Source organism: Parasteatoda tepidariorum, chromosome 8 (genome assembly GCF_982258835.1).
Source record: "Parasteatoda tepidariorum strain Cologne lab strain chromosome 8, Ptep-v5.0, whole genome shotgun sequence".
Lineage (NCBI taxonomy): Eukaryota > Metazoa > Arthropoda > Arachnida > Araneae > Theridiidae > Parasteatoda > Parasteatoda tepidariorum.
The window spans coordinates 31,105,422-31,133,296 of NC_141762.1; the positions used below are offsets into that span (position 1 = coordinate 31,105,422).

General features: G+C 28.5%; 1 protein-coding gene across 1 annotated transcript in view; it reads left to right on the forward strand.

Moving 5' to 3' along the window:
* Nucleotides 1-27,875, forward strand: part of LOC107441168 (uncharacterized) — a 159,768-nt gene that overhangs the window by 124,128 nt on the left and 7,765 nt on the right. Inside the window, exon 4 of the mRNA XM_071181548.2 lies at nt 7,256-7,407. Coding sequence (XP_071037649.1) covers nt 7,256-7,407 — 152 coding nt within the window. The remainder of the gene's footprint in view (nt 1-7,255; nt 7,408-27,875) is intronic.

Sequence of the window (27,875 nt, forward strand, 5' to 3'; positions counted from 1 at the left end):
TCACGTTGTTAGTTGTTAGTACTTTTTCAACACTTCAAAACAAATTTCTTTCTCTTTGCAATAAATTTTAGATGGTTTAGAGAAAAAATAATCCTCGTTTCAAAGCTCAGCTTATTGATTGTAAGAAAATCTTCATAGGTACATATTTTTTAGACATATTGAGTCTGCTGACTGAAATATTCAAAACGTAGTCTCTTATGATTACTTTGGAAATTGAAAATCATGCAAGGATAAAAAACAATTCTGGTTAAATCACTGTACTGTATAGTAATCACATTTCTGGGGGGGAAATGCAATAAAACCAAATATACTCTAATAAAACCAAAATATACGGTCTTTTAACCGTTACATTTAGAGTTTTTTCCCGTTCATATGAGAACGATTTACCGAAAGTTCTGTTTCCGAAATTACAGTTCTGATTACCACACCTTTAGTAAGATATATAAGACTGTTATGTAATTTTAACAGAATAAATAGTTTTTATGACATTTTTTAAAGTATTATGATAAAATTACAAAATCTTCTAACATTACCAAATTTTATCAAGCATTATAACGCTATGTATTATTGTTAATTTTACCAAAATCAGTGAAAAGTGGTTTGGTAAAAAGTTTTTGATGTTCCTATAGCTCAGTAAGTTTTACCGAAACGCTTTGTGTAATACGTTTGGTAAAGGTAGCAATAAAGTATTGTTTTTATAATATGTTATAAAATTTGGGAAATGTGGTAAAATATGATAATTTTAATATGATAATTTTAATATAATATCTAAGAGCAAGGCATAAAAACCATTAGGTTCTATTAAACTTTTCAGCTTTGCACTTTTGACTAAATGTGTGATACTTACTATAATTTTAAAAATCGGAATTTCTAGTAGGCTGTTAACTTATGAACGGAAAAATTATCAAATGAGTGATTTAAATATCGTATATTCTATGGAGCATGAAACACGATAAATGTTACCATATTCCGTTAGTTTTGAACATATTTTTTCTCAGTGTGAATAAAATTATTTACGTTCCCCGTCAGGGAAAATAACATCCTTTATTTTGTGATAATGAATGAAATTATTTCTCAAATGTTAATTTTTTGAACAGAGAAGCAAGTGTAAATTAACATTCTTTCAGTCATCATATTCGACAAGTAGTCAAATTATTAAGGGACTAGTTCTTTTTATATCAATTTAATTCTATATATTACCAATCGAAATATAGAATAAATTAATATAGACTAATTGAAATAATTCAACATGGTTTTTAAATTCTTTCTAGAACAGTTCGTGTTTTAAGCGTGTTTCTTTAATTTCAATCTTATATATTAGTTTTTGACCCTTAATTCGTAACAAGAATTCAAAAAAGTGTAAATATACATTAGATGGATTATTACAGAACACTATAAAATTTTCTGTTCTGGATACATTTTAATAATTTACATTATTATTTGAGTTTATAAATTTTTTTAACATTGTGAATGGTTCCTCTCCGAATGACTATCTGTATCACTTTTTCGAATTTTTAGTATATTTCGGATACCAAATAAATATGCTCCCAAAGATTAGTTTTGCATTAAAAAAAAGGAATATTAAGTATATACTCATTAGGTTTTGTAACTATTTTAGAAAGATAATGCGGTTTATTTTTATGTCTTTAGACAGAATGAGAACGATGAAAATAATCAAAACAATTCATTTCTTAATATGTAATTTTTATTTAAATAATATCTCGTAATTTTTCCCTTTAATATACTGAAAAGTAAAAATAACTTATTTCAAATTTAATGAGAAAAATAAATATTTTATTTCTTCCGATTTGTTTGGTATAATTATTTTATATAAAAAAATATGGAAATAAATTTAATACATTATTAATCACGATATTATTTTTCATTTTTTTTTTCAAAGTATTTTTAAGATTTGTCTTTTTATAAATGTCTCTTTTTATATTTTGTTTAAAAAAACTGAAACACAATAAGAAGCATTAGTTCAAAGAAGTAAAATAAAATTAATAAGCTTTAAATACTTTATTTTGTTATGATTTGTGAAAGTGAATATGAGAATTCAAAATTTCTAATTAGCTTTTGAAAAAGATTTATTTGTAAACTTGGAACTTGCATTAAAATTATTCATATAAATTATAAATACAATACTTTCCAATTATTAAATCAAAATGAATTTTTCATTTGATTTGCATTTTATGATAAAAATCTAATAGCTATAATAACTTTTTTAATAAAAAGGAAATAAATAAATTTAGTAGGTTTTTTAAAAAGTAAAGTCTTATAGAAAATAAAGATTTCATTAATTTCTAATTGCAATATATCGATTGACTTATAACTAATATTATGTACGTTATTAATGATTAATATCATTTATTTAATACCATTTGATCCACAAAAATGAGCTATGTTCCTTTTTATGTGTTATTGTTTTTTATTTCTATGGAAATTTCTTTATTATAATGTGATACATAAAAGTGATACATAAAAATGGACCGTAAACAAGATTTTTAAATTATGAAAACTTTTTACCATACAGGAAAATTCGGAAATTTTTTTTTAAACAATTTGAAATTAATTCAAAATTAAGAATTCAAAATATTTCTTGAAAAATATTTAAATAAAAATTAGTTTCGTCTTATTTGACGTTTTCACTACTTGATGTTTATTTCAGTAACTTTTTTCATTTCGGATTTCTTGCACTTATCCTTTTTTCTTAAAAACTGAAATAGTGGAAAATTGTTTTGCTATTCAACTAACTAACATGTACTAACGTTCAATACTAACATGTCAACAACTACACATGTTAGTATTTATTGATATTAAAAAGAAACTTAATTTCTGTGAAGTTTCATGACAACTTGGAAATTATAGTATAAACTAAGATATTAGAATAAATTCATATTTGTTAAGCATTTTAAAGTGTCCAATGATGTTTTCTTAAATTATATTTTTAATCATCATAATCTTTTAGAGAGTTCATATTCAGGCACATGTTCAACAGGTCTATTTATTTAAACCAATATTTATGGTATTTGAACGATTCAGTTGATAATTTTTCTGTTCGTAATGGTAATGGTTTACTGGAAATTCTGTTTTTCAAAATTATAGTCCTTATTACAAACACATTTATTAAAAACACGAAATTGAAAAGAAATTTCAATCAAAAAGATGTTTTTTATGCCTTTCTTTAGAAAGTAACACGACAGATTTACCGAAATGCATTTCAGAACTATCAATTATCATATCATTTATTTGGTAATTTCACTCTTTTGATGTCTATGCTTTTTTCCTAAACTGAATAGTTATAATCTGTTTACACTTTTATGATTTAGTTAAAATGAAGGTTTTTTAAATGGTTAATAGGAGTTAGATGAAGGTTAATTAAATTGATTTCCTAATATATTTCTCAATAAGGGAAAAAATTACATGAATGATAGACTCAAATCTTTAAAATTATGTTTACCAGGTACCAAAATCAGTTATATCCAACTACGATAAATATATATATATATATATATATATATATATATATATATATATATATATATATATATATATATATATATATATATATATATATATATATATATATATATATATATATATATATATATATATATATATATATAGGTTTTATAGCAAATATAAAAAGGAATTATAAAATGTTTTCCATTTGAAACACAAAAAGCTCTCGTTTAAGTAAGACTGCTGGGTTCGAAAGCTTTATATCTACGCTTCAGAGTGGTTTGGTGGAACTATGACACCGCACGGCAAAGAAGGCCTCAAGGATTTATTCACAGTAAAAAACCATACATTATTAGGACTCCCTTTGCAGCAGGGTGTTGGACAGAATCATACAAACAGAATGATAATAAAACTATATTTTAATTTTAATTTTAAAAAAATTCATTACAAAAATCACTAATGTATACTTATAGGTTTTCCCAAAGAGTCAGAAACACGGGTAGTTTTGATTATACGTTTTTTTCAGTGTAAATAGTAAATATTTTTTTCCTAAAAACTTATGGTTGCACTCTCATTTTTAATATCGCTCATCTGTTTGGAGTGGGAATTATACAATTATCATTAAATATATATAATCTTCAAAACCAATTTCTTTAATTTTTATTAAATAAAAATGAACGTATCAACACCATTGCCACTACATTTTGCTAATCCTTAATTTATTATTTTACAAACTACGACTACGTTCTTACAAAAACTCAAACGCTTGTAGCATAAAAGACGCGTGTGGGGAAAATCTAATCAAATTTAATTTACATTTACCTATTAAGAAAATTTTTCGCAAAAGTTTTCAGTTTTTTTCTCAAAAATACTTTAATGCAGTGCAAATAGCTCAAATAATTTTTTAAACTCTTAAAAATTTTTACATTTTCTCTACCTAAAGTAAATGTTTTCTTATAGTAATTTTATTCACCTTTTATCTTTTTTCTTTCTATATACGTTTCAAGAATTTATAATGTTGAGATTTTATGACTGGAAGTTTTAACTTGCTTTAAGCAAGACACTTCTAGTTGTCTTTTTTTAAAATTAATATTTTTCATTTATTTGCATTTTGTAAATTTTTTTGCATTTCCTTTCATGTTTCTTTTTCCTATTTTTATTTTTATTGTAATATATAAACTAAATTCCGTAGTCTCTAACATAGACCTACAGACCAAAAAAGAACTTGTTCACTGTATTTCTGTGTTTGTTTGTTCCTTTCCATAATTTATTGGGATTGCATTGCTTTTTTTCCTTACCTTTATTTAGTTTATGGTATAAAATTGTTTTTTTTTAAATAAATAATATCTTGTCAAAAATTAATATAAAAAGTCAAATTGAAAATTAATGGAATGTTTCCTCTTTCAATAATTTCGTCAAATAAATATAAAATAAGAACTGTGTAAATAAAAATTACATTGCAATAACAAGAACTCAAAACTAAAACTTAATGCATGAGTTCAAATGGGCCCTACCAAATATTTAAATGGTCACAGAACAGAGAAATAAGAATAAACCATGTTTAAAAAGGAAATTCCGCAACATTTTCAGGGAAATTTTCTTTTTTTAAAAATACAGTAATTTACGATATAACTACTTTTAATCAGTGAAAAGATTTAATAAACCTACTTAAAACTATTGACACAGACTTTTCTTTGTTTCATGTATAAATTTTTTTAATAATCAAAAACTAACGAACAGGACACTTTGAGCAACAAAAGAAAAACGGAAGAAAAGAATATAAGGTGAAACTCGCCTTAATTTCCTAGACATGTTAAGTAAAGAAAAATTTCTTGTTCGCGTCGAGTTCCTCCAGATGTTAAGCAAAGAAAGCTTTCGGGTATTCAAAAATGTTCTACAGTTGCAGTTTACTTGCCTAGCTTCATACAAATGAATCGCAGCGGCTGAGTCTGCGGCTGCAGATACACTGTTAGAGATTTCTCAGAAAAATGGTTTATAACAATTTAATTAATTGTTATTCTACCATATTTAAGGAAAACAGTCAAATTACCATAATTAAGACGGTAGTCACACTGTTAACTGTGGGAAAAACCGTTTATTAACTGCTTTCACCTAATAAGGTTAAACAACCAGAATTTTATTGCACCAAATAGATCCATCTTCTGAGGCCACGCAGTTCGTTATAGATTAATACATATTATAGCCGGGCAGGTTAATCCGCCAAGCTCATAATCAATTGAAATGGGATTCGAGTACCCTCTAACCCCACAATATTTCCTCAATGCTCTTTACCACATGTTTCCATTGTCCTATATTCTCCGACTTGTGTCTTGAGCTCTCCAATGCCCATTACTAATAAAAAGCCTAGGTCTTTTCAGGTGTTTCTTTTTTACCGTTTTGAAAGCATGTTAGTGGTAAATGGTTATAATACCATATAATTTTGTATTCATGGCTTTATAACCGTATTTGTTGTAAACTGTTTCATTACCGTAAAGGTAAAAAAATGTTCTTCACCGTAAACTATAAGGTTAATCAGATGGACAGACTTCAGCTGGTTATTTTATCACGATTATAGAATAAAAATTCAACCAGTGTCTAAAAAATTTCCTATCTCAGATTAGTTGGGTGTCACCCCCTTCTTTTTTATGGTGGTCATGGATATCTATAGCGGTCACTCTGTATCAAATGAAACTTTAAATTTTTTGCCATCACCTGTACAGGTTTTTATTATACCCTATCATGTGGAAAAATCTCTTATTTATAAAGATACTGTGTATTTTTTATGATTAATATCTTTCGCTATTGTTTTTTTCTCTGGGTCATACTGAAATCCTCTGGCAACTCTGCAAGATTTTCTGCAATGTTTCAATTTTCAAATCGTGATTATGTAGTTGTGTAAATAATTATGTAATTATGCAGTTATAATGCAATAAATATTGACTCACATTTTCAGATGCGAAAGAATTTAGAAACATAAGAAAAATGATTTTGAACCTTTAGTCGCTCGCAATACTTTTAATGTCTTTACAAATAATATAGTAATGTAAATATAATAAAAGATAGCAATGTCAGACAAACTGTTAAAATAAATTATTAAAATATTTTTAACTTTTAATTGTTTTCAAATTTTTTACACTATACGAGATTACTTGTAAATCAGAATCGAAAATGTACAGGATAATTAGTTTCCCATTTATAGCAATTAAAAAAATTTAAAAGTAGAAATAACGAAACAAACAACCAATTTATTAACTTTAAGTTGCGGTGCAAAAGATCTCTTAAATAAACATATTTAAGAATTTCTATTATATGTTTTGTATGTTTTATGTTGTATAATTTTTTCTTCTTCAATTATACCAATGTATATCAAATATTCTGTATAGCTTAATGAGTATATAGGAGATCAATTGACTCAAAATATTTGGTGTTAACGTATTGTCTCGTCGATTACTTTCTCCATATCTGAAGAAAAATTTTGAAATGATTCATATTTAAATATTATCTCATTTTTGGCACGCAATAAGTAATCATCGTATTTTGGCAATTTCTGAACAATAAATTACTATATTAAAATAAATTTGAAACATGCCAAAAATGACTTTGGGGGCAATGTTGGCGAAAATGATTGGCTGGATAAATCATAAGTACCCAATATTTTATCGTATACTTAGCGCTTTTTTTTATAAATACCCAACAAATTATGTTACAAAAAATTCCATAACTATGCCATCAATGAAAAAAAAATTGAAAGCAACCTTTTAAGTAGCATTGTGTATTTCTTCTTCTCTTGCAGTTTTACCTACAGAAGGTCCTCGAATTACGGGAGGTCTACCCAAGTACAAAGTTGGTGATATCGTTCTTGTAAATTGCACATCTTCCAAATCAAAACCAGCTGCAAATCTAGAATGGTACATTAATGATGAACTTATAACTGGTAAAAAGGAGGTAAGAGCAAAACGTCTGTCAGCAATTAGAGTTACTTATATGTTTTTCTTTTTTAAATCTCTTCTCGAATTTCTTCTACTTTTTACTTAACATTTAATGCAAGGTTTATAGTTTTGGTGAGTTGATGAGCCATAGCATTTATTATAAATTCTGTTTGACGTAATATTTTTTAAACCATTAACATTTTCACTTTTTGTATGACATATGTCTATCCTTTTACCATCGTCTTTTACTCTTACTTTTATCATCTTTTACCAGCTTTATTTTACACGAATTTTAGTTATTTCTTTCCTTTTTTTATTAATAATTCATAAACAAAATTATAGTAGAATAATAAACAAATGCTTCTAATGTAATTGGGTATAATATAAAAAAAAACACAACTACTTCCACTTAGTAGGAATAACATTTACCATGATGCAATGCTAAATTCTATGCCACTATCCACATAAACCAATTATTAATCAAAAATCGAATATCAATTACTTTTCTTTATAATGCAATAAAATCTGCCGAGCAGCTATTTAAACGATCAAACACTTCGTTTGTTTATTTGTGGCTTGAAGTTAGGCTCGCAGAAAATGCCGTTCATGGGTTAAATTTAGTAGGAATAACACAACCTGTGACGTAGGCTATAGTATACCCAATTAACATTTTGCTTACGACGCTTAGTATGACGCCATTCCTGTCCACCTGTTATAGCAGCCGTAAGCAAAATGTTGAATCATGTTTCTATTTCTTAATTTTTAAAGAAATATAGCTCAATCTTTAGGAGAAAACTAAAGGTTAGTTAAATTTTTCCATCCGACATTAACAACAATAAATCATATTAAAAATTCTCATGAAACCTAACTTGATTTAACTTATTTTGGTTTCTAATTTTCATAAAAACTAAAATAAATTCAAATTATATATCATAAAATGATCCTAAACACCAGTTTTTTCAAAGCACGAAACCATAAACATGTTTTCACGAAAAAAAAGTCTGGTTAAATTACCCCACTGTATAGTAATGACATGTCAGGCGAAAAAAAAACATAATTCTGGTTAATAAAACCAAAATATTCCGTAATCAAACCATTCATTTGGTATTTTTTCTTTCATATAGAAACAGTATACTGAAAATTTCCAAATTAATATTCTTATTACCACCCATTTAGTAGAGCATGCATAACTGAAAATTAAATTTAACCGACTGAATTTTTTTTATGTAATGCTGTAAAATATCAAAACAACTCAATTTTATCACATATTACAAGAGAGTATTTAATTCTTAGTTTTACCAAAATCATAACCAAAACATTTCGGTAAAAATTGCCAATCCATCTGGTGTTCCTATGAAGCAAGGAACACGCTAATATTTGCCTTATTCTGGTAGTTTTGACTATACTTTTTTTCTAATTTAGAAATGCATACACCTAAATTAGATATTTTGTTTTAACCCTGGTGAAAATTTTTTGCAAATGTCAATATAGTTTCAAATCTAACTTTGTTGCTCTGGTTATAACTGGCTAATTTGTTAAATATTTACATCTCAATGAAATGCTTTAAGTGAATATAGATGAATTGCGCTTTCTTTCCGTTGAACTGATTAGCATTATTTTTAGTAGTTTTTTTCGTGACGCAAAACAAATTTCATCTTGCAACAAATGGTTCAAATATAGATATATTTTTATTGCTTGACTCCAGTAACTCATTTGTTTTAAAATTTGACTAAAAATTCTTCTCGTCTTCTGAGTTATATTTCAAATTTCAATTGGCACTATATACCACGTTAATTGCTGGCACTATATACCACATCCACTACGTAAATAGGCTGTTCATTAGGGGTCGGAGAATATTTTGAATTTCTATATTTTGCACCATAATTGTATACAATGGTGTTTTTGACTGAGGGAGATTTAAAACTAAACTATCCTTTTCGTTTTGAAATAGCGTCATGAAAAGATTGTTTCCCACTGTAGGAAACACTTTGGTTTCTTTTCATTTCAAGAAAGAGCTCACTTGTTTTTATTCTTAATCTAAAGTACATTTATCACAAGGCAAAAAAAAAAGAAAAAGAAAAGCTAGTAAAATTACGGTATTGTGTATTAATGACATCTAATAATAAACGCGGCTGTGTGTGTGTCTGTAATCACAATATATCGCCACAGAAGCCTCGCCCAGGCACGAAACTCGACACATAATTGTGTTTTGACATAATGAAGAAGTAGTTTTTTTCTTTTTCAAAAATTTGGATTAGTTTTTTAGTTATCAGTCATTTTGTAAGAAAATCTATGCTTTTTCGTCTTCAAAGAGCTGTACGCAACAGAGTTACAGGATAAAAATGATCAGCAGACATTTTTTAGAACACTCATTTTTTTATTATTATTTTTTGATCTGGTGCCATTCGCAACTCTCTATTAATTTTGGCGATAATAAATGGGAAATTAAATGAGCGGCGAAGTCCTAAATCAACAGTTAATATTTTGATTCCATAGGTTGTAATCTCGGATCCATTTGCTGCATATAGTTTAAAATCTTCTACTGTTTTATTTCGATGAGTTGCAGGTATTAGACTAACATCAGCTCCTGAATCAACTAAAAATTGTAATCCTGAATTTTTATCCTTTACAAATAATCTGAACTTGCGGCTTTCATTAACATCAGTAACAGTTGTAGCCGCTAATCCTGTTGCATCATGGAGTTTTCCGACTTTTCTCGCCAAGCACATGGTGAATAACATTTCTCAGGTCGGCAACGATTACCAAATTTAAAATGATAGTAACAATATTTACCTTTCCTATTGAATGCTTTTATTGAATGACTGCGACTTCGAGATGTATTTCGGTAATTATTTCTAAATTTAGATCTACTACGGTCATTTATTTGCAGTGAATCAATTTTCTGTTCTAATGCTGCTATTCGTGCAATTAAAGCATCATTGTTGGTAACATTTGGTGAAACAGCACATATTTCTTCCCCAGTTTTCATTTCGTGAATTTTATCCGCCATAGACAGTTTATCTAAACTTTCTTCTCTGACAAGCAGAATATTTCGTATAAAATTCGGCATTTTATCAAGCCATAAAGATTTTAACACTTTTTCTGAAAAATCGTCTGCTCCTAAATTTTTCATTTTTTGCAAAAGTTTATTTCTTGGCTGTAAGCCTTTCAGCCTATATAAGCTTGGCTTGTAATCTCCAAGTTCTAATCCTGTAACTAAGCGCTGAATTCTCTTGTTTTCGCTTTCCTTAAACGTATTTAAAAGTCTTTCTTTCGCCAAGGTATATTTGTTAGGCTTAGTGTCTTTAATAATGTCCCAAATATTTTCTACATACTTCGGCTCAGAAGGTTGCGTGTTCAAATCACGTCCGGGTCACCAGTTGTACGCAACAGAGTTACAGGATAAAAATGATCAGCAGACATTTTTTAGAACACTCATTTTTTTATTATTATTTTTTGATCTGTTGCCATTCGCAACTCTCATAAAAGTAATATGAATAGTCATGTGACATATGATGTTCCTACAGAGCCATATTCAAAAAACTATTGAAAAATGCATATACTTTTCTCCACTCTTATAAATGTATGGTAATGCGGACCTTACAATTGAAATATTAATTTTCGTCAACTTAAACCAATAATATACGAAGCAATTAATAATTTAATTGTAAGGTTCGCGTTAGTTTACATTCAAAGTGGAGAAAAGTTTAACTTTTGTATTAAAAATGTGGCAACATATTCGATACGTAAATAGAACGCTTCGCTTTGATATATTTGTCGCTGTTCATAATTGTTATAATAAGTTTTTCTTCTTCTTTCCACGCTCTATTTTTTTTTAAGCGAAGACGATAATTTTTGTAGCGATATAGAAATAGAAATTGGTACCATAGAAAATTATATAGAAATAGAAATTGATACCATAAAAAATTAATTCGTTTTCGTGTTCTTTTCATGTATTTAGCATTTTAGTTTTTTTTTCTTAAGCGTTGTAGCTATATAATATATAAAATAGGAATTTAATTGTTTTTGAAGGAACGATCACACTTACCTTGGATCTCTTTGGTTTTTCTATTCTTTATTTTAACAGTTTTTATTAAATGTAATTAGTTATTTTCAGAAAGTTTCAGTTTGCAGGTAAGCACTTAGATTTTAATATTGAAATTTCATGATTTGCTTTCATAGTAATTGTTGTTCTAAAGTATTCGTTGACTTCTTAAAAACCCAAATACTGACTTGGCAGAACGGCCTTCCCAAAAACTTAGTATTTTGTCAAAGAAAAAGATATTAAGAGATTCTCAAAGAAGAAGAAGGGCCCAAGAAACGTCTGTGGAACGTCAAAGAAGGATGGAACATGACCGAATTTCGACAAGCAATTCTAGAGCCCAAGAAGTATCAGAGAAACGTCAAAGAAGATTAGAAGAGGTTTCAGCTATTGGCCAATGATGATTTCGAAAGCAACTTTTGTACGCTTTTACAATTTCTGAGGCCTTTTTTATAAAAAAAAGAAACAAGTCTCCACCTGATAGTTATATTATAGGTTAGGGTACCATAAGCCTTAGGTTACCATAGCAAAGTTACATCTTCAAACATCCTTAAGAGCTATAATACATCTGCAACAGAACTGGATATGAAGACAAAATTGCAGGACAGGAACACTTTAATTGTCCACTAATCTTCAGATTTCCTGCTATGTTTTAAAAAACTTTATTTGTGAAAACCTTTAGCGTGGCGGACAGCTGGGCGCCTTTGGCGGCTAGTTTATCTAATAAACGCGGCTGTATGTGTGTCTGTCAGTAATCACAATATATCGCCCCAGAAGCCTCGCCCAGGCACGAAACTCGGCACATAATTGTGTTTTGACATAATGAAGAAGTAATTTTTTTCTTTTTCAAAAATTTGGATTAGTTTTTTAGTTATCAGTCTACTTGTAAGAAAATCTATGCTTTTTTCGTCTTCAGAGAGCCATATTCAAAAATGCATATACTTTTCTCCACTCTTATAAATGTATGCTAATGCGAACCTTACAATTGAAATGTTAATTTTCGACAACTTAAGCTAATAAATACGAAAGAATTAATAATTTAATTGTAAGGTTCGCATTAGTTTACATTTATCAAAGTGGAGAAAAGTTTAACTTTTGTATTAAAAATGTGGCAACATATTCGATACGTAAATAAAACGCTTCGCTTTGATATATAATAATATATATAATTTGATATAAGCAAAAGCAGAGAGCACGCCGCACTTTACTATACTCGCTTTGATATATTTCTCGCTGTTCATAATTGTTATAATAAGTTTTTCTTCTTCTTTCCACGCTCTATTTTTTTTTCTTAAGCAAAAACGATAATTTTTGTAGCGATATAGAAATAAAAATTGATAACATAAAAAATTATATAGAAATAGAAATTGATACCATAAAAAATTAATTCATTTTCGTGTTCTTTTCATGTATTTAGCATTTTAGTTCTTTTTCTTAAGCGTTGTTTTCTGAGGCCTTTTTTTTTAAAAAAAAAAAAAAAAAAAAAAAAAAGGGGAAAAATATACTTGATGGTGCCCCTTGGCAAAATTGGCGACTTATGTTTGGCGCTATTCCTGTTTGCGCGGACTACCATGGTAACAGGAATTGCGGCAAAAACATAATGATATTTCAATAAACATTGGAAAATTTAAACAAAACATCTGCCAAAACTTGCAATGAACCCAATGTAAGCAAAATTAATAAACCCAATAAAAGGATTTTTAATCGAAGCAAAAATTAATGAAGTAGGCGCAGAAAGAAAAGGAAAAAAACAACTCACTTCTTCATTAAGCTTGGATATTCTCAGAATTAGGTGCACAGAATTATCTAATAACAGTTAGATACTGTCTAAATTTATCATGAATGGAATCTGTGTACTTCCATCGCCACATGAATTCGACGAAATACGAATCGAAAATGGCGTCTGTAATACCGGACTAATTGTGACATTTTTTTCTTAAATCCCTTTTTATGACTGCCCACATACCTTCGATCTTATTGACCAGATTCAAAAGTAACCTTACCGGCCGGTATCCAACGGACCTCTGAAATTACATATACCATTGAACATTTAAAAATAACGCTAAATTCTAAACCAATCAGAATTACGATTGGGTTTCAACATCGCCCAGCTTGGCTATCAACCGCGATCACAACTTGGCGAGAATCTAGGGGCACCCTCAAATACAGTCTACCCAAAACAAGTCTCCACCTGATAGTTATATTATAGGTTAGGTTACCATAGGCCTTAAGTTACCATAGTAAAGTTACATCTTCAAACATTCTCACGAGCTATAACACTTCTGCAGCAGAACTGGATATGAAGACAAAATTGCAGGACAGGAACACTTGAATTGTTCACTAATCTTCAGATTTCCTGCTATGTTTTAAAAAACTTTATTTGTGAAAACCTTTAGCGTGGCGGACAGCTGGCCGCCTTAGGCGGCTAGTAGTAAGATAAACCATATATCTTATGAATAAAATGGAAATATTTTAACTATATATGAAGTTAAACTATTTAATTGTTAATTTTACTGGTTTGGTAATGGTTTACAGAACATTTTTTCAGAAAACTTACCCTTTTTCGCTTATAAATAACTTAGTTATTTATAAGCCGTTTGGAAGCTCATATCTGGAAGGGATCGTGTTAGAAACAATTGATAATTGGGTAAACAATTATGAGGGGTTGGAGAACAGCCGCTGACAGAAGGGGACTTTCTTTGAGAAAAAAAGTACAAAGTGTTAATCTAGTAATGCACGTTTCGAATAAAATAGAGATAAGCAACGGAGGAGACATAGTGTGCTAAATCTAATTAATATACTCTAATCTTTTTAGCTGTCTTTTTGACCGTAAATGGACGTTCTTGGTAAATCATCATTTGATGCACTCATTTTATACTCAAATAAAATTTAATGTTTTTGAAGGCTTCAAAAAGTTAGGAAAAGTCAAGTAAGCTGGTATAATTATTTTAGGATTTAGCAAAGCTCAAAGTTGATTTGCGATTAAAATAACAGCTGTGGTTGTTGTAGTGTTAAACATATTTCCCCTACCCTCTATTTGCACTTTAATTTCATGTTTCAAAATCTGGTAACGAAGTTATGACAAAATTTTAAAGCATTTTTGCAAGATATTAGTAAGTACATGATATCCGTTCTGCCTTCTCGCTTTGAATGCTCTTGTATGTTCCTATTTTTCTTATATTTCGTGTTTTTCTTGATGTTTTGTGATTTGTACTTGATGAAACTTTATTTGCTAATCGATTTTTTCCTTTCTTGCTTTTCACTCTATTATAGTGATGTATGGGTTAGAATATATTAATACGGCATTAAAGAGAGCTACTTTCGCTGATATAATCATCTGAGATGGTGACAAGATTTATTTAATTAACAAGATAAATTATTTTCAGTATTATTTTTTTCTAATTTTGGTTAAATTTTAACTTTTTTAAATCTTTAATATTTAATATCTATATATAAGCATGTCTCTATATAGACACATCTATATATAAACATGTCTATATATAAGCAATCGATACATAAACATGTATTAAAACATTGGTTACAAGTCTTTGTCTATTTAAAACGGATACACGTACTTCAATTGTTCCATTACATTTTTAAATATGTTGTTTTAAAAATAGACAATTTGATATTTATAAAGTGATCTTTTTTGGGATGCATTCCAGATACAATTATTTTTTTTAAAAACAGCATACATATTAAAAAATTAACTATAATAAAATTGTTTAATACACTTTGTTGAATGAAGACAATGATTCTAAACTCTTCATCAGCAGTTTGGAATCTAGATTCGGTTTAAATTCAAACAACTGAACTATGATGTTTGATCTTAATTGTCTTCTGTTTTCTTTACCACTTAGGTTAGTTGATTCTTCAAATTATTTGACTAATGAAACTTTTCACTAAGGGAACTTGCACTAAGTTTATTGCAAATTCGACTGAAATATTGGACAAAGGAGAATTACCTTACTGATTTTGTTACGCTTTAACCCATAAAAACAGATGAATAAAAAAAGAAATTTGACTAAATTATATGATATTTCAGATATAAAACAATGTGAATGTGAAATCCTTTATTATAATCGTATTTATCATATCTTAGCCAATCAAAGCACGTTGCACGTCGAAAACAAAATGGAAATTAAATTTTTTTTTGTGGAAAAATTTTAAATCTCTAAATTTGAGCTGATATATTTGTTTGATAAGTATTGTGTATTTATTTAAAGTTTAACAAAATTTTAAGAACATGAAAGTTATTAGATTTATTAGGTATATTTAAAATATAAGTCCTGATTTCATATTATAAAAAATATGTTATCAAGGTATTTTTATAATGAGTAACCACTTTAAATCGCATAGAAAAATTAAACAAGTAAAAATACGAATACTGTTTGTGAAAGATGCGAAAAGAAAACTGAAACATATATCACAAAATGAAATTTATTTGTGTTTTTAGTCACATTTTAATTCACTTAAACTCTTAAAAAGGTGCGAAAAACATTCATATTATCCATAGAATAATCTAGAGTTGTAACTCAGTCGAATGTAAAGAAAAACATTCTTTGTAAAAAGGTTAGAATGTAAAGAAAAGCATTAGTCTAATTTACATAATTATGATTAATTGTAATTCTGTTAAGAATATCGAAAATATAAAAGAATTAAAATCAATGACAAAATATTCTTTAATTGTAATTCATTTAATTTTATTTAACTTTGTAATTCATACAATGTAATTCAGAACTCATATAACCCATTTAATAGTCTCTAAAATGAACATAAATCAAATATATGAGCAATTCTACAAATAAACGCCAATTAGGCGGCAAAAAAAGTTTGTGGGGGGGGGGCACGCTATTTCTATATGAATTTTCTTCTTTTTTACTCCCTAAAAAAGCAAGAAAAAATCGTGAACATGAAATTTTTTCTTTGTGACATACTTTAAATGACAGAATACCAAATGGTTATGATTTATCTGAGTTATTTATTCAGATAAAACGATTTTTACATAAATATATTATTGAATATTAGAAATGATTAATTGTAATTCTGTTAAGAATATCTAAAATATAAAAGAATTAAAATCAATGACAAAATATTCTTTAATTGTAATTCATTTAATTTTATTTCACTTTGTAATTCATACAATGTAATTCAGAACTCATATAACCCATTTAATAGTCTCTAAAATGAACATAAATCAAATATATGAGCAATTCTACAAATAAACGCCAATTAGGCGGCAAAAAAAGTTTGTGGGGGGGGGGCACGCTATTTCTATATGAATTTTCTTCTTTTTTACTCCCTAAAAAAGCAAGAAAAATCGTGAACATGAAATTTTTTCCTTGTGACATACTTTAAATGACAGAATACCAAATGGTTATGATTTATCTGAGTTATTTATTCAGATAAAACGATTTTTACATAAATATATTATTATAATGTCTCTCTAAAATGTATTTATAGAGATTTCATACTATACAATTACATTTTAGCATAAAAAACAAAAATAAAAAAATTTAATCAAAGTTCGTAAATTGAAAAAATCGGGAAAAATTTAAATTTGGTATTTTGTCATTAAAGTATGTCACAAAGAAAAAATTTCATGTTCACGATTTTTTCTTGCTTTTTTAGGGAGTAAAAAAGAAGAAAATTCATTTAAAAATAGCGCGCCCCCCATTTTTTTTGGCCTTCTAATTGGCGTTTACTTGTAGAATTGCTCATATAGTTAACATATTTTGTATATAGTGGGCAATTATAATTTATAAATGAAATTTTAATTGTAGTTCACTTGGTTATAATTCATTTAATAATCTATAAAATGCAAAAGAATTATAATATTATGCTGTAATTCACAGATTAAATCTTTCACTCGATAATTATCCATGATGCAGTTTACTAGTCCTAATCCTACAATCGGTGTGTTGATACAAAATGAGTTATATACATATAAATCTAGATATGTGGGGAAGTTACAGAGAGTGAAATGATTGGGTAATATGAGCTATGTGTGATGCATGAACTCTCAAGGGGGTTTCTGTTCAAACTATTCACCTGCTTATTGACGAGGAGTTATCCTGTAACTACTCCAACACGCGTTCCCTGAATATGTAACTATGTAATACATAGTCACATGTCACGCCTGGAACCATTGTTCGAATATATATTCTATAACATTTCCTATTTGATATTGAGTGAAATACTATATAATACTGTGTTTAAAAGGAAACACTACTATGGTTATTTTCTTTTCAAAAGAAAGGCTTAATGTTATAATGAAATCTGTTGAGTAAATATTAAGCAAAAGCATATGAATCATTCATGATGTTAGACTTCTGCGTGAAAATATCTGCCCGACGATGATATTGATAACTTTCTTCTACTTCAGTATTAGTGTTAAAATTGGATTTTGTAAAATTTGTTTATAAAGCACGGCGACACGTAAGATTTTTTTAAAAACTTTTGTTGATATATTAAACAAAAAATGTCTTAAAATTTCGAGTTTTATTTTTTAGGTTGTCAAGCGTAAACGTAACTAAAATGCACATCAGGTGATAATTAAGTACAAGAAAGATCGTTTTTTGCGATAATACAGTTATCCTAGCACTACTTTTACTTGGTAATAATCAAAGCAATGTTTTAAATTGGTACCATCCTAGGATTATTTTAAATCCACCCTATCAATATTCTAACTAGTCGCTGTAACTAACCATAGATATTACTATAACCTAACTATAGCATAAGGATCCATAATTATTACCATACGTGGCCTCGTAGTTGAAGCAAGTTTGAAAGATATCTTGATTCAGTTTCTTCCGAAATTATTAACAGCACGTGGGAATTTAATCTGTTTAGCAACACGTAAACTTTTAGGTAAAATATGTGTTTAGGTGTTGTTGTAGGTTAAATATCCGGCCAGCAAATATCCGGCCAGCTACATTTGTTATGTTATTCGGTGTATGTAATTGGGAAATTATGTGAACTCAAAATTCCGAAAAACATTTACACATTATTAATCATTTAGTAAGCCGTCAATATGAGAATTTGCATAGCTGCAATGCCATAATTGTAAATAAATCTAAGTTAGTTATAGTTGAATGAGTACGAATTAGGCACGAAGTTGCAAGGGTTTATACATATAAAAAGTGCTATTTTCGATATGAAGTTATTTACACTTTTGACATTCTAAGTACATAGTATATATAACTATCTAATGAAGGATTTAGACACTGCTTCTAGTGTGTTTTTTACACTCAATTGAATTAGAAAAAAAAGTCAATTATGTAAATATTTTAGAAAAATAAAATAATACTTTTTATGCATGAAACCTCCTCAACTTTAGAGCTATTGGTTCTATTAGCTATTATTTTATTTCCCTTGGCTTAGCTTAAAACTAATTACGAACTATTAACTATAAAGCAGTATCATATACATAAATAGGGTCGAATAAAACAATACACTCTTTGTTCATAAATCATTAAAATACTCCTTAACTATTTAATCTATCAACGCCGATTTGATCTCCTTTGATTTAACGCAACAATACATATGAAATAATATTTCATTAGCCTAGATAAACATGCGTGATTAATTTATTTCATTCGTTGTGAAAAATTACTATTCTCCATCTGTCTAAAATTCAATTTCAGATGCATAAATAAGTAAAAGTCAAACATTGTACGTTTGCCTATAAAACCATTATAAATTTTAAACTATTAATTTTATCGTCTTAAGCTTGGGCGTAATAAAGATTTCGTAAATGAATGCTAATTTTTCTAGATATCAATATTTAAGTTTCTTCCAGCACTGTCAATATCCGACGCGATGTGCAAAGTTTGTGTTACTCTTTACCGCTTCTTAAGAGGACTTTTCTTGCCTCTAGGAATTTCATTTTTTGAATGTTGGGGTAAAATGCTTTTTTTTTTTACCTGCTGAATTCAGGTGCTCATAATTAAGGTTACACCCTGTTAGCACTAATACCGAGACCGTTGATTTGATTTATATGAAATATGGTAAAGATGTAAGGATCATGATGAAAACAAATCTGAAATAAGAGTTTGGACACATTTTACTCCAGGCAAAGCAAAGTCCAATATTAAGATATTTTTATTGCAGAATACGTTTCTCCCATACATAATGTATCTCCCATACAGGGTGTGTAGCGTTTTTAAAAAATGCTTAAAGGTGCTTATTTTCGATTATCGTTATTTAAAAGCCCTTAAAGGTGCTTTTTTCATTGAGTGTTTTTAAAAAGTGCTTAATTTCCCTTTTTAAGAATGAGATTTTTTTTTCTTGTTACAATGTCGATTTTCGCGACGTATTATGCAAAAGCGTGCTTTTCTCATTGCTCTATTCAACGTTTTCACCATTCATTTCAGCGTACCGTCGGTCCACAGCGTATGAAAGCACCAATCATTTTACATGTTTGATAAAATACTTGCGAGTCCGCATGTTCATCGACTGAGCTTGGTTCGGGGAGATTATTGCCTTCTCATGTGCAACTCTGCTGCATTTTGCACGAGATTCTCGATTTCTGACTTCATTTTCCACCCACTCATATCGAACCGAAAAATCTCTCGATCATTTTATAACTGCTAATATAATCAAGAAAAGAGTTCTTTGTCAGAAACTGGTTATTTTCTTATGATTATCTAAAGTCTTTGAAAATTATTTTGCATTTTGTTAATGTATGCAGTACTTAAATATTATTTGAGTGCTTAAAAAGTACTTAAAAGGTGCTTATTTTTTGTTGAAAGCTTTGGCTACGCACCCTGATGTACCAGGTTTCATTGCATCCACTACTAGAACGGACACCGTGTTGGTGTAAATAAGGTAACATTAGTTAGAGCCAGTGTGTATACATTGAATTAAAAATATTTAAAGATAGCAGTGATATCTCATTACCCATTCAGTTCGAGGTAAATCCATTGATGCGCGAATTATTTATCAATCATTTCTAATACATTGACGAAAAAATTATGATTTAGAGAGAGTGATGTGGGGATAGTAATTATAGACAATATCAACCTTCATCTATGAAGAGGTACCTCAACACAGAATTGAGTTAACATGTCTTATATACTTGAGAATTGTATTTTTGTAGTGGTAGACGCACTACAGTATTCCCCACCAGAATTATATCTGAGGTGGAATTCTATATACGGATACCACAAGTTGATTCGTGAGAAGCCGAGAGAACTGTATAGAGATCACCGTACTTTTAAACGCTGATTGAGAGAGTTATATTAAGTTAACTATCGTGGTCGCTCCTGTGTTGCCATTAGCAGTCGAGTGTATACAGGGTGATGTTGTGCGTGATCGAGACTGAGTAGCTAATGAACGAGAACTCAAGGAGGTAGATGACGCTATAGTCACAAGTAGCAAGTCAACTGTTCAATGTGGACCATCCATCGAAGTAGGCGTGTTCAAATAGAAGTGGGAGTTTCTGTCAAGGTAGGCGTGTTTACATCACGTCCGAAAGTCATCAATGTGATGAGAGTAGAAATCAACAATGCCATACTTAATCTATCAAAAGGTACATCAAAATTGAATAGAGTTAGCATGTCCTATATACTAGTGAATTGATATTTAATAATTGTAGTGGTAGTTACGCCACAGGTGGCAACAGCTTACTGAACAAAGAAGTACACAAGATTATGCAAATGTGATCCACACATTTCACCAAACTGTCTTTTTAAACATTATTTAAGAATTAACTGTTTTTTTTCTCATTTTTTATTTTATAATGTCATTCTTTCTATCACAATAAAATACTGGGTAATTATAATTTTTTTATGTACTATCTCATAATAATCTCTATAATTCAATTTGTTGGTCATCTTAAAAATTTAAGAATCAAATAAAATTGTTTTTACAAAATATTATTGTTATTATGTCCTCTAATTGTAATTACATTTCTTGTAAAAGGGAAAAATTTATTGCACAAAATTGTTTCAATTCTCTAAGTAATAATGTAATTTTTTAAAATGGAGATTTAACTTTTAACTGCTCATAACAATTCTTAGTAAAACTCAGAAACACTTTCATTTAAAATGTACTCAAACACGAACATTAAAATGAATAAGAATTATTTTTCTAATTAAACAGCACGACGTTTAAACGGTACACTAAGCAAACAAAATACTTTCTGCAAAAAGCTCGCTCCAATATCCATTTAAATTGATTGAACAATCGTCCTGAGCCCATTTCATTTACTTTATAACTGTTTTGGTAAACAAAACAAAAGCAAACTCACAGAGGATTAATTACGATGATGACTTTATTCCAAATTCATTCATTTGCATTTAAACAATGGCGAGAAAAAAAAAGTTTAGCGGTGAATTTGGCGTCTATTTCTTAAGATCTTTCAATGTGTCTCTATGGAATTGGGCTTTATTTAATAACCTAATGATTCATATGCAATAAATGGTAGTCATTTACGGCCAGCAGTGACGTCGTTAACGATGGGATTTAGTGCACAGTTGTCGTAAATAAGAATTTAGCTATCAGAGTGCCCCATAAAAGAGAAAGACTTGGTCGATCATAATTCGCCAAATGTTCCTGATTTGGCGCTATCCCTTTAATTCCTTGGCTAACTTAATCCTTATCGCTATCGTTTGTCGCAAATGATGCTAAGAGTACCTCCAGCGACAACTTTACTGGTTATGGTTTCGGAGGAGAAAAGAAATTGTTGTCTTATGGCTTTATTAATAAGGATAACAAATTTTAGCTTTTGTGTTGAGGGTGAAATTATTGTAATTGTATTTTTCCAACATTTATTGTATTTTCAGCTTAGTATTTATTATTTATTAAAATAATATATCTGATTTTTCTTAATAAAGACTTAAATCTACTTGAAATAAAGTAGACAATTTATTTTCATAAATTTTTCTGCGTTATCTTAATAGATGGGTTAAAAATGATTTGGAAAAAGGTAAATGATATGTGAAAAAATTGCCTAAGTTTTATTATCTTAGTTTATCGCAAAAATTATGAATTATATAATTTTTTTCAACTTTAAATATTACAAAGGTTTAAAAATATTACCAATGAAAATTGAATAAATAATTATCGTACAAAACTAAGATCAGAATTGTAAAGCAATTGTTATTATACTGTCATTAAAAATAGACCCAGTATAAGTTTTTAATTTTGAATACTATCAATAACAAGTCTAATTAATTAAGAAGATACATCGGTTTTAATTACTTTAATAGTTTAAATGTGGAAAAATTTAAATAGAGTTGATAAACTCAGTAATATATATTTTAGGGACAGACATTTTCTGCATGAAATTATTATTTATGAATAAAATTGCATAAAGTAAAAGCAACTTAATGGAATAAAAGTTATAAAACTGAATAAATTTTCTATTTTAATTTAATAATACTTTTTTATTGCTTAAATAAAACATATGTTGTTGCATGAATGTGATCAAATAATGTAAATAAGCCAGATTATTTCATATTTTTAATGCAATAATCTTTAGAAATACGTTTAAATTATACTTTTAAGTCCTGCATAGATAACTTATCAATAATGTGAATATAACAAAAATTATTAACTATCTCTTGAGAGATAGTGAATAATCGATATTACATAAACTAATGTAATGTGTGAAGCAAATCTAGTATAAAGTATGGAAATTTTGTTTTTAGCAGATTTACAAATTTCCCTGACCAGGTGTAGGATAACGTAGGAATAAGGAGTAAATTTGAAGAGATTTGAGCAAAAAAATATTTTTAGGGAAATTGTATTGCGTTCTGGCAGTATTTACTTATCAAAATATTCAATCAATTTTTAAAATATTGAAAATTATCTATTTTAATTCAGCAGAAAGAAACTTAGCTCTTCGATTAAACAAAATTGGAGTAATAAGTCCCTCACAATTCACTTAAGCCTCTATATGTTTTTTTTGTCTTACAAATCAAAAAGTCAACATTCTTCGCCAATATATATTTCACATTAAATTACCTTTCCAATTTCTCATCTGACAGTAAGGTATTATATTCTCAAAACTTTGCATCATTCTTTTCCAAACAAAGATGATTATTTTTTATTTTCTTTCTCTATTTTACGAACCCATCTTCAACTCGTGAATGATTATTTCCTGGTACAGGATAACTCGTCTTCCTTGTCTGCGATAAGAACTGTCAACATAGACTTAGAAAGTCATCTATCAACCGCCAGTTCTCGATGTCACTTTCCAGGTTAACACAAACGACAAACGACGAATTAATTGATGTTGTTTGGACCCCACGCGCATAAATTTAATAAGGCAGACCAGCATTAATAAGGAAAAGTGAAACAGCCGGAATTTCAAAAGGCCAAGCCGTACACCGGACCTTCTAGTTGTGAATAGTTAGCTTAATTGAATGAGGAAACCGGTTTCTCCTGGGACCTCGAATGCTGGATCAATTTAATTTAGTGCAAGTTTAGTCGACGGCATATTTATCCTTTCGTTTCCTGTTACTTTCATCTTGAAGTTAATTGAAAGTAAACATTGCGGCTTCTGGATTACCTGGTGTTTCCTAAAATAACAATAAAGCTGATTTTAGAAATAGCCAGTTTGAGGAGAACTGAGGATAATGTTTAGAAAAGTGTGGTAAAGTAGATTAAAAGGCAATGATGGTGTTTATGATAGTTTTAATGAAATTATTTGGATTTATGCTTTGTTGAAAACTAATGGTTTGTAGTTTGTTGTAAACATCTAACGATGTTATGAATAACAGGCATTTAATGCAAATATAATCACTATTTGAGCCTATATTTTGCGTGTTCAACTTAGTCCAGGCTAGAGATTCTTCATTATCTCTTTCTATTTAAACTAAATAAAATAATTAGCCTTTCGTTTCATCCTTAACTTCTGTATTGTGACGGCGTGACCCTACGGCTACCAGACGCGAAAATATCGGAATATAATTTTTAAAAATATTTTAATCAGGTTCTCGCGGCTCTCATTCCAAACTTACTGCAGTGAACTAATTATAAAAGTAGCCTCTATTAACTTCAATTTTCTCCTCACATAAAGCTGTTAAACAAGTTGACAATTTTGCACATTGAATAATTATTTGTCGTTATAAAGTAAACAGATGTAAAATTTTCGAAAGATTTTTGATTTTAAGACTAATTCGAAAAGAACGTTAACATTTATAGCACAGTGATGAAACAGTTATAAAATTTTTAAAATTATTTTATTTCGAAGATCAAAAAACTTTTTTGATAGTTGAAAGGGATTATAGGCAAAATACGTGAGATTAGAATATATATGTTATGTTGTTCGTTATTATTATGTCTAATGTACAGTTCGGAAAATAACGGAACATCCGGAAAAACTTTTCATCTAATGATACGATTATAAGACATGATATTTTAAGATAAGATATAAGATAATAAGAAAATTTTAAGATAAGATATTTAAGATAAGATATAATATTTTAAATTAAGACACAATTGTAAGGTGCACAACTGTTTACACAATTTTCATGAATTTAATTTTATATGACGGAAAACAAATTGTGAAGGAAATTGGTCGAATAGTTCTTGGTAAAATCAAATTTTTACCATACGAATTTTTTTAAAATTTGACTATTTGGAAACTATTTTGTTTATTGCGCTCAAATTTTGTTTTCGCATTCAAAAATTGCATTATCTAAAAAAAATGTAAACATCTCTTCGTTTCAGAATTCAGTTTTTTTACTATCTATACATAATAATAAACGCGGCTGTGTGGGTGTCTGTAATCACAACATATCGCCCCAGAAGCCTCGCCCAGGCACGAAACTCGGCACATAATTATGTTTTGACATAATGAAGAAGTATTTTTTTTCTTTTTCAAAAATTTGATTAGTTTTTTAGTTATCAGTCATTTTGTAAGAAAATCTATGCTTTTTCGTCTTCAAAGAGCCATATTCAAAGAGCTATTAAAAAATGCATATACTTTTCTCCACTCTTATAAATGTATGCTAATGCGAACCTTACAATTGAAATATTAATTTTCGACAACTTAAACCAATAATATACGAATGAAATTAATAATTTAATTGTAAGGTTCGCATTAGTTTACATTTATCAAAGTGGAGAAAAGTTTAACTTTTGAATTAAAAATGTCGCAAAATATTCGATACGTAAATAGAACGCTTCGCTTTGATATATTTGTCGCTGTTCATAATTGTTATAATAAGTTTTTCTTCTTCTTCCAACGCTCTATTTTTTTTTCTTTAGCGACGACGATAATTTGTGTAGCGATATAAAAATAGAAATTGATAGCATAAAAAATTATATCGAAATAGAAATTGATTCCATAAAAGATTAATTAATTTTCGTGTTCTTTTCATGTATTTAGCATTTTAGTTTTTTTTTCTTAAGCGTTGTAGCTATATAATATATAAAAGCATATGATGCTACTAATCTTCAGATTTCTTACTATGTTTTAAAAAACTCTATTTGTGAAAACCTTTAGCGTGGCGGACAGCTGGCCGCCTTAGGCGGCTAGTTATAAAATAAAGGAATAATCAATAATTAAAAAAATATTAAATATTTCTTTTTTGCAGGGAGTTATCGTTTGGGTCAATCAGTTTTATAATTTAGTGTAAAAATTTTTCAATTCGCTTATGTTCTCTAAATTTACAGCACACGAGATTGAGTAATTATAGTAAAATTAACATTAATCTTCAACCATTCGACTGACCTAACTATTGAGGCAACGCTTCCCTAATGTAGGCTAACTTTTCTCCCATATTTTGAATGACAGGAGTCCTAATCCATAGAAAAAAAAGTAGAAAGAGTGAGTAAGTTTTTATCTAGTGAAAGTAAGTTTTTTAGTTTAATTTAACTTAAAATATCGTCTGCACTAGTGAATCAGCATGTTTGAGGTAATGCTTTAAACTATTGAGATTATGTTCCTACTTGAAACGCTAGAACAAACGTTTTTTAGAATGTATCCTTTTTGTGCGTATGTGACAGGACACTTCAGAGTTATCTCTAAGTAAATGTTTAAACTAAATAAAAGTGTCAACAAATCAGCAAACTCTAGAAAAAAGTGCACTTATATGAGAGCGTACTAAAACGAAATAAATTAGTAAGTTATAATTGTCATACTCTTGTATCATGATTACAGAAAATAAACATTTTTACATATACTGGAATCTATATATCCTAACAAAATATTCACTCGTTTTTGACTGTTTGACTAAAAATAATACATTTCTTTGTCAAACGCAAAAATTTGCTAAAATAAAATATTTCAAACACAGTTCAAACTCATATCACAATAATTTTTTTTATCATTTTCGTCTTCACACAAGTGCTACGTATATCTGGGAACTATTGCTTCTTAGCCGTTTTTCCTCTATGGTAAAAATATTGTATAGTGTAGGAATTGCATTTTCATATTGTTCAGGAGATTTCTATATACGTTATATGAAGTTTTTACGTACTATGCTGTTATATGGACGAAATATCAGCCCTCTAAACCCTATCTGAAAATAAAATTTAGGGATTGTTTGATGTAAAAATGTTCTCTTTAGAAGATATGTGGCTTATCACTTTATTTTTCTAAGATCATCATATATAATTGAATTTGTTGTTAATATAATCAGGATAATAAAACAGTTAAATTTTTTCCTAATGTCTCATGTTTCAGCTCTTAAGTAATGATCTCAAAATAACTAAAACAAATCGATGGGAAAATATGAAAATTTCAAAAATGAAATTTAAAGATGCTACTGGAATTTAATTTTCAATGTAGACATGTAAATTATATATGTAAATATATTAAAAAAAATCTTAAAAATTATTTCAATACAATATTTGCTAAGAAATTGAAAGTACTTATTACTTCATGAAATTAAGAAGCAAAGAGACAGCTAATGCATGTAATTTAAAATTGAACATCATATTATACATTCTATCCGCAGTACCGTAAAATGAGGCTCAAAAAATATATTTCATTCTAAGAACATTTAATAACCACTTTTGTTTTGGGTATTTAATTTTTTCAGGACATTTATGAGCTAAATAAATCTGAATTTTATATGATCACAAGTTCCTCTGGTTTTCAGTGGTGATATTAAAATTTTCGAGAAATCGTTTAATCTAATTGGCAAAATATTGTTTTTATTACTTATTTGATCTATTAAAACCATAATTTTCATTGAAAAAAAACTAGCATTGAAAGAGTTAAGGTAGAAAAAGATAAAGTTTAAAGTATTACCTAAATAAATTTACTAACTATAAAGGAAGAACACTATTGTTAAATACTCAACAGTATTTCTTTTTCAATTATTTATGTTCCATTTCTGTGTACAACTGAAAAAAAGAAAACAACTGAAATGAAACTCATGATAATGAGAAAAATAGATATATTTTGCATAAAAACACGCATAGATGGGAATAAAAATTTTAAAACTTAAAATTGCGCTTTCTCAAATCAATGTTCTTTTAGG